At 34.2% G+C, this 9303-nt stretch overlaps 1 protein-coding gene across 2 annotated transcripts; it reads right to left on the bottom strand.

The window, feature by feature from the left end:
• Positions 1–448: 448 nt before the first annotated feature.
• On the bottom strand, positions 449–5713 carry LOC111598674 (nuclear nucleic acid-binding protein C1D). 2 transcript variants are annotated; one of them, XM_023314032.2, is made up of 3 exons: positions 5636–5713; positions 5302–5580; positions 449–886 (listed from the first exon to the last, which is right to left on the bottom strand). In XM_023314032.2, exons 2-3 carry the CDS (start codon positions 5563–5565, stop codon positions 650–652), a joined length of 501 nt encoding a protein of 166 aa, XP_023169800.1. In that variant the 5' UTR covers positions 5566–5580; positions 5636–5713; the 3' UTR covers positions 449–649. The 2 variants fall into 2 exon arrangements, with proteins under 2 accessions (XP_023169800.1, XP_023169801.1); XM_023314033.2 differs by lacking the exon at positions 5636–5713 and having other exon boundaries at positions 5302–5626.
• Between the last annotated feature and the right edge of the window lie 3590 nt (positions 5714–9303).

The following is a 9303-nucleotide window of genomic DNA, read 5'->3' as shown; positions in this document are numbered from 1 at the left end:
AAATTTCATTAAAATTCATTAAGTAAAACAGAATTTATTAAACTAAACGTTTGGACAATTTGCAAAAGAACAACAGCGCCAAGCACACGCATCTTTCCTATGTGTGCACACACATACATTCAAATGCGTGCATTCTTTTCTATTTGAAGAATCGAAATTGGGATTGAATTTTGCAGATTAGCTGCTACTTAACTTTAAATTTGCAATTCTTTTCGCAAGCAGTGCGGTGGCTGCGTTGGTAGATGATGTCATGGTGTTGGTAGAGTTAGTGCGCGTTGCGTAAAAATTATAGGTTGGAATCTTGGTGTCGTAATGTCGATTTTTATTTGTTTTTTTTTTTTTTTCGATACAAACTACGGAAAACATTAAATTACGCAGATAGGACTGGGATGAGGGTATCTCCTAGGCGGACACCCCGACAAGAGCTTTCTAACTTGTTTACTTTTCATCTTGTTTTGCCATCGCGAGGATACAATAGAATAGAGTTAAAAATATAACAGAATTTTTGCAAAATACAATAAAGTTAGATTTAAATTCCCACTCCCCTAGAGGGTGTGCACATCGTATTTTGTCAATCTGTATATCAAATATTCTTCATAAGCATTTTCACCCAAATTTTTCTTATATTACACACGTTTCAGTGCATAAATTATTTTGTTGTTTTAATATTTGTTATATTATCACATACTGATTCAGCTAGACTACACTTATATTGAAGTTCGGGCATCATAACACCATCCATATCTAAAAAGCGGGTGTGCATTCCAGCAGCAATAAAGCGCTTAGTTGCCGCTAAATCCAAACGATGTGCAGATAAGTAATAGGTAATTTGCTGTTCACGGGCTAGCAATTCCTTTGCTCTATCCAAATCGTGTAAAATATAATGCTACGGATAAATTAATAAAGTGTTAGTTTATGTATATTAAAATATTTTTTTATTTTAATTTTGTATCACTGAGCTATATTGAAATTTATTTAATTAATTATTTAAGGCTTATAATAATTTACGTGTTACATAAATATACTAGACGAAGACGAGTTGTTGCATATATTTTTCACACGAACATCGATGTTTTTGCAATCTAAAGTTACTGGACATTGAAAATCAGAATAATATATTGTGTGACTAGTAAATTAGATTTTTTTTAATTAACACCAATGGTGCAATGGTACCTGAAGATATAAAATAAAAATTGCATATTCCTGTTCAAACTGTTTGAGTGTTTACATATACATATATATGTACATATAAACGTATAAAAATTAGACGTGTGAGTTAACCACAGACCACAACCAGTCATAGTTGCGGCGGTTGTTAGCAACAGTGACGGTAGGACCGGAACGTTGAAGGTCTTGAAACAGCGGCTTTACAACAGCACTGGCTGCGCAGTTGGCTGTAGCTGTAACTCTTAAGTCTTGTAATATATAGTCTTAGTTTGGTTTGTAAAAATAAAAAAAATCAGAACTACTAATAGTGCGACATCAATAAATTAACATGGCTGCGCAAAAGACACTGATATTATTCACCATTAACACGTAAAGCGACAGCGTTGATAACTTAGATATTGTCGTTTACGATGAAATATGTAAACAATTTGCAAAGTGAGATTTCAGAAAATAAATATTTAAAATAAAGAGAAACGAAAAACTAGTCAGATCGTTCTTATTTCAGTGACCTGTCATAAGTTTACAGTGCATTCATAATCGAATTAATGATAGATTCCAAAAACAAAGCAGCGGTAGTAGTGCTTTTGAAAGTCTATAGACGGATTCAGGAGGCTACAATATTGATGCGTACCTTAACTGAAGTCTTTTTTTCAAACGTGTCAGAAAATACACGGTACAAACTAAAAAGTAAACTTATCTGTGGTTAACAAGGGTGTTGTGAATGCAATTCATTGCAGCTTGCCGACTGTAGCTAAAGTTGAACACGAGTTGATAAATACCGTAAAATTCCCGAATTGTACAAATTTTATAGCTGTAAATTTTAACTATATGGACGTGAATGAAATATTTACCAAAGAGTATAACCGAGGTTACAGGGCAACTTAATAAAACATCAAACGAATCATGAAGGAGTGTGACTCCCGGCAGGGCAAAGAACTCGGTCAGGAAATAAGCTTTCGTCCTTTTAGGAAGAGAAAAAGGTGTAGCGTACACAAGAACAACCTTCGTTGAGCGCGTTTCTTTTGAGCGTCAGTAGATTTAATCTTATTTTACAACATCTTAAGTTTATTTTATTTACACTTTCAATTTTGACCAAGACGGGCACGTATTCAAACTATACAGAAAAAACTATGCATCTGTTCGAATCCTTCATTACGCGCAATAGAAATTTTAATAAGTGAACTAGGGACCCTCATGCTCACTTTAACTCTCGAGAAAATTAAATAAATTAAAATCGCAGGGACTTCAATTAATGACTTAATGAAGGTATCTAGTATTAAGGTTGGTGGTAGTTAACTTTAATATGCAGGAAAATTATCATCTTCCCAGTCGCACACAACGGAGCAACCCTTCAGCTACAAGAAAACGTGGTAGATGATTGTGACGATAAAATCTTGGTTGTAAAAATCAGAAGGCTTCAGTTGCATACAGGGGTATTTGGCTTTTCCATATGTAATTAATAAATTGTTGTCCACTCCCATTTAAAAAATCTATAAATTTAGATTATATTATATTATTACATGTCATCAATGTTCAACTCAATTTAGATCAGCATCGGAGCATCTGGAAAACTTTTTAGAGCCAAAAATACGGCTTTCCATGGACTCGCGATGCTCATGCTAAATATTAATATTTCCATTATTCGAGAAAAGGGTTTGAGATCGCTAAAAATAGTTTTTGCCATGTATACACTTACAGTTCACTGTTTACATGGAAGCATTTCTTCTAGGAGAGCAACTCTAGCTACTAGTTTAAATTGTACAAACCTCCCATTACCAGTCTTTTTTGCCTATACTGATGAAGTACTTGCGCCTTCCCTTTCTAATTGTCTTAACATGTCTTTTTATAGCTGGGTGGAGGTACTATACTGTGTAATATGTCGATGGATTTTAGTTAGAAACCAAATGTTCTCTATTTTAAAGTGTTTAAGGTATGAAAAAATAGTTCCGCCGTGTCGCCGCTCCCGGTTTTCAACTACTTCTTCTATTATTTCTCCTATTGTGCTATGGAATCGTTCCACTTAGTTGTTGCTTAGCGAAATCTCAATGAAGTTGGGAATTAAGTTCGAATTTGGAAATGTCTATTCAAGTGAAAAAGTAGTAAAAGTGTCTATAAATTGAGGTTTCCCCTAACTCTGATTATTTGTAGGGTATTTGTCGTATTTTGCCTTTCCACAGACTCTGCAATGCACGCCTGTCACTCCCGCAATCTTTTGAGATATATAAATCTTTAACTTGTTTATTTCTAATAAACGTTTTTACTAAAAAAAATCTACCACGACAGATTTAGAAATTTTGTCGATCTGTCGTGAGGTCGCGCCAGCTGTATAATTCTTTTACCCAGCTCTTAGAATAGGGATACGACGTGTTAATTAACGAACGCTTTCCAATGCATCATTTTTGGATTTGGTTCACTCAGAAAGTGGGAAATAAGGTTATAATGGTTTTGAAGGAGGCAGACCCCATAAAGTATATATATTCTTGATCAGGAGCCGAGTCGATTGAGCCACGTTCGTATATATGAATGCGATCTCAGCATCTATAAGAGCTAGAGAAATTTTTGTAGGTCCGTGCAAATGATATAATTCTACAATTAACAATATTTTGATACTCATATAAACTAATTCAAAGATAAAGCCAGAAGTGTTCTTGGGTTTATTATACGTTGGTGAAATGATTTAATATTCATTTTATTACCAAAATGTTATACATTTCATCTTAGAATATTAATTTAAATTATCTCCATAATATAAAGTGCACCACGAAAGTATTAAGTCTGTCCAGAAGCAATTTTTTCTTTTTGTTTACGAGTCATGTAACACAATATTTGCTTCCCTACTTAAGTAATCGTCGAACAATTCTAGGAATTGTCTTCCTATTTAATAAAATTATTTCTTTCAAATTTCTGATAGTGCCTAGTGTATAGCAGTAAGCAATTCATAGTTTGATGGACTGGTATAAATATTTCCCCTAGTTTTAGCGGTTTCCCAATCGAATCTTTTCTGTTATTTTCTTTTCTATAACCTGAAACCATTGAAAATAGGAAATCAAGGTAAAATGGTGTTCGTAAAATGTAGGTAACGGACAGAAGGAAGCGTGGCAGGCCTCATAATGTATATATATTTCATAATCAGGATGACAGAATCTATGAATGCGTTGTTTTAGAACCTATAAAAACTAACGACTTGAAATATATTTTGTAGATTATTATGTGCTATAGTTTCTTTGATGTATATTCCCCGTTTAGTTCAGCTATTAAATTATACGTTCGAGGATTATACGTTCGTCATTGGAGCTAAAGAGGTTTAAATTAAATTTTATACCATTTAGAATTTTGATTTTTGTTTATTTTAGCTGGTATACTCTAAGTTTTGAATTTTTTATTGTAATTATAGTCAATATCTGAACGAATTATCATTTTTACTAAATTAGGAAATATTCAATAGAATATGGAAGAAATCACAGTGGGAAATAACTATAAATCAACGAACACTCAATCGCTTATTGCCAATCTAAACTAAAGTGGGAGGTCTTTAAGTGAAACTTGATATGTGCGTACTATGTAGAGACCAACAAATTCCTTGACTCTTATAGGTTCTTCGATCGATATGTACACATAAGGGTGGACATACAGACGGACAAGCTAAATCGATTCAGCTCATAGTCTTCATCAAGAATATATAAGCTTTATGGGGTTTGTCACGCCTCCTTTTATCGGTTACATATATTTTAACAAAACCATTGTACCCCGAGTTCTCATTTTCAATGGGTTCAAGGTCATGCTCTGGGGATATGTTGCTTACAATGGCTTGGGATATTATAGAAAACGGTTTTGGAATCGGTTTGGAAATACAAATGAATAGGCTGTACACATGTTTGCAAATCCTACCGGTAGTTTGATTGTCAGCAAATTTCGGAGCTACAATGTATAAAATTTTCGAAATTGCTTTTATTTGGAAATTGTAACTCCATTTTCGGTACTCAATACTATATTTTCTTTCGTTTTTTTTTTTATTTTTTTTATATCATGATTCATTTACTCGTTTAACGATTACACTGTCTGAAAATATTCGCATTCGATTCAATAGTATATGTTAGTGAATAGTTTAGAACTCAAAATAATTATTGAAAATACCTTTCTTATATCTGTTCCTTGTAGCTTAAGGTACATCCAAAACAACGTGCTGTTTATATAGGTTAAAAATGTGTCAAGTTTGATGCGCTCCTCGGTAGTTAACGTTTGGATATCATGCAATTTTATAGCATCGGTTAAGTCATTTTCCAATTCATCTAGGCTTGTCGAAAAGTGTTTTATAATTGCAAGTAACTGATCGTTGTTTAGCTGTCCAAAATAAACATCACGTTTGTTTGCACAGTTAGAATTATTTACCATATCCATAATCAAACCCAGAGGCTGAAATTTTATAATGTTATAACGTTATATTAAATAGTTTCAATGATTAATTTACATTTGAAGCTGCTTGTTAATTTTACAAATCAGAGCTTATGTCAGGGTATCGTCAGTTGGAGTACATTTGTAAAAAATTTTAAACTTAAATGATACGTGTTATAAATATACAATTTGACACGAAAGTGTTTTCACATGGGAAAAAAATTATATTTTTGTTCTTTAACATAAAAGAAATATACTAAGAATGCTATTTCAATATTTTTTTAAATTATATTATGCTATTTCAATATTTTTTTAAATTATATTATGTTTTTTCAAATTATTGTCTTACAAAAATATATAATAAAAATTAAAAAACTATTAACATAGGCATAAAAAAACAATAACAACATGTTTGCACACATGCTATTCTTTATTTCTTTGTATTGCTAAATTCGCATTTACCGTTTTTTTCGGCGTTGTCAATATGCACAGCTGTGGCTGATGCTATGTTCTGAAGAATTTCGTCATATCTTGTAAGAATCGATACACATGCATTACAATCTTGTACAGATTTGAACAAATTAAAAATGCCAGGGAAGCGATTCTCATTTCACGTGATTCAATTGGTTTATTATAACCACTCCATTGGAAAATCGGTCTCGGAGATAGCAGAAATGTTTATAATATCAAAGAGGACCGTTTACAATATTTTAAGCCGGGCAGAGAACGATGAAACACTGGAGCCAAAGCGTTCTACTGGACGACCTCGGGCGTTAACAGATAGGGCAGAGCGCATTTTGGCCAGGAAAGTTAATGATAACCCAACAATTTCGACCAGAACGCTTGCCAGGGAGCTGCAGGAAGAGTGACGTATTGACATATCCCGCGAAAGTGTCCGCCGAGCCCTAAAAAGGAACGAGTTTGCATCCCGAGTTGCGCGGGAAAAACCATTATTGTCGTCTAATCATGAAAAAAGACGTCTAACATTCGCCAGGATGCATGTGGGACATGTGGAATCATATTGGGATGAAACCATATTTTGCGACGAGACTAAGATGATGTTGTACTACAACGATGGACCCAGCCGTGTGTAGCGAAAGCCGTTGAAAGCCCTTGAACGGAAAAATATAATTCCTACTGTAAAGTTCGGAAAACTTTCAGTGATGGTCTGGGGGTGTATTTCTAGTAAAGGAGTTGGAGAATTATGTTTTATAGAAAATACAATGGATGCCAAACAGTATTTGGAGATTTTGCACACGCATCTAGTTTCTAGTGCCCAAAAGTTGGCATTTTTTAGGGATGGTAAATCAACATTTAGATTTTACCAAGACAATGATCCCAAACATAAATCCAACACAGTCAGGTATTGGCTTCTTTACAATTGTGCAAAGGTGTTGGATACTCCTGCACAAAGCTTCGACCTTAATCCCATAGAGAATCTGTGGGCTGATCTTAAGAAAAGGACAGCCAAGTGAGGTCCAACAAATAAAAGGGATTTTGAGTCTTATATATTAGAGGAATGGAAGAGGACACCGGTGAAATATGTCCAAAACGTAATATATTCCATGAATAGACGGTTGGAAGCGGTCATTGAAGCCAACGAGGGTCATACCAAATACTAATTTTAATAGTTAATTAAGTTAATATTGCCTTATTTTTGAAAAGTATTTCTGTGCAAACACTTTCGTTTCACTTGAATTTGAATATGTTTTTAGTTGTTATTGTTTTTTTTATGCCTTTGTTAATAGTTTTTCAATTTTTATTAATTATTTTTGTAAGACAATAATTTGAAAAACATAATATAATTTAAAAAAATATTGAAATCTCATACTTAGTATATTTTTTTATGTTAAAGAACAAACATATAATTTTTGTCCCATGTGAAAACACTTTCGTGTCACCCTGTATATATATAACAGCAATGGTATATATATTGCATATAATATAATATAAATAAAATGTCCATTAAATGCCTATAACGTCTATTTAAATGCCATGCACGAAGAGTTAAGCACTGTAAATTGTAAATGGAAATTGAAGTTATAATAGTTCTGTGAAAATGTAAGTAGAATTAATATTTATAATAATAATTATGAGGAATAGACGAACCGATCTAGTCTGTGCCTAGTAGAATGAAAGAATTGAAATGTTTCACGAATTTTTTTTTTTGTATTTTAGCAGCGTGTTCTCAATATTCGATAACATTTTACATTTGATCAAATCAATCGAAAATAAAATAGAAGTACAATTATTCTGGACTATAAAATTGTATATATACAAGTTAACAACAAAGTTTTTACAAAATTCCGCAGTCTGGAATTCCTAACAACAAAGTTGGTGCGCATTTCTCTCTGTGGTCAAGAATCGCTGCAAGTACCGAAGTTCAGCAGTTTGCAATTCCTAACAACAAATCTGGCACTCAACTCTCTCTTCGATCAAGAACCGCTGCAGTAACGCGAAACTACTGTAGTTCAACAACCAGTCGCTGAATGCAGACAATGTCGCGAGAGTCATCAGCAGCGCTGCCGCCATCAACTCGGACATTAGCTAGCTAGGGTACAATCATCTTAAGAATAAATTAGTCTAAAATCTGGGATCAACCTGATCACAAGTAAAAATAAAATTCAGGATTTTTTTAACTGGCGCCCGAGCAGGGACAGATCGCGAATACAACAGTGCAAAAAGTCATCTAAGTACGCGAATCGACCTCGAATAAACCACGACAGAACAAAACGTTTCTAAGTGCGTTTAATCATTAATTGACACGAAAAGGTAAAAAACAAGTGTGAATACAAATAACTGTGGTGGTGTTCAGTTGTGTAATAATCTTTATTCGTCTAAGCATGAGTTCTTATACCCTGGCTCATGCGTATTTCATATCTTAACCTAAGTACATTATGTAATGAGTGGAGCTCCAAGCGGGAGACATACTATGCTCTCCGCTATGTAGCTTCATATATATAGCTTGTATATACTTATATGCATATGGCATAAACATTAGGCAAGTGGCATAGACCTTAGGCAAAGTGCGTACGCGGCATCTCCCGCGCTGCTGTGGTCTGACCATAAGTGGCTGATCATATTACATTTGTTTATCTTTGCGCTCGCCCTATGGTTATGAGTAGGGACAAATGTCAATATATGCGTATTTAGTATACACTATCAAATGTTAGGCATATGACGCATTTATATGTAGAATACTCTATATTGCTTCAGGTATTATTAATATGTTATTAAATATACTACAGTATGTTCATGCCTGAACATTCTGCGGGGGGCCAGAAAATGCGATAGCTGGCAATTGCTGCCTCTGGTTTCTCTTCTTAATCCGTGGCCTGCGTCTCCGTCTGTATATTTTTCGATGCTTCCCAGAGTTCTCTGGGACGTCCAAGCACATCGTTGTTGATGCGCTTGATTGATAATCCAGATATATTGCCAGAAACAATCCATCCAAGTTCGGTCTTTTGTCCCAGGGTTTTGTTGATTTTCTTTACTTTTCCCAACATTATTAAGGGAAGTAAATCAACGCCAATGACAACGTCAATTCGACTGGGCTCGTTAAAATGTGGGTGTGCTAGCGCGCAGCCATTCCAATACTTATTGACATCCATGTCAATTTTCTTGGTCGGAAGAGCTCTCTGAAGTTTTGGCATAACAAGTGCCTGCGTAGTGGTGATGAATTTGCTTTTAAACCGGGATTTGATTGTTAAGCAAGCACTATTTTTAAGGATTTCTATATATTGC

The sequence above is a fragment of the Drosophila hydei genome, unplaced genomic scaffold, assembly GCF_003285905.1.
Source record: "Drosophila hydei strain 15085-1641.00,03,60 unplaced genomic scaffold, DhydRS2 tig00000271-arrow-arrow-pilon, whole genome shotgun sequence".
NCBI lineage: Eukaryota > Metazoa > Arthropoda > Insecta > Diptera > Drosophilidae > Drosophila > Drosophila hydei.
The sequence above is the reverse complement of the archived record's forward strand: the minus strand, read 5'-3'. Positions and strand labels throughout refer to the sequence as shown.

Coding starts and splice junctions, on each gene's coding strand:
- LOC111598674 (XM_023314032.2), bottom strand. CDS start 5,565: ATGGATATGGTAAATAATTCTAACTGTGCAAACAAACGTGATGTTTAT. Junction 887..5,301: donor AAGGAACAGATATAAGAAAG/GTATTTTCAATA, acceptor ATTTATCCGTAG/CATTATATTTTACACGATTT.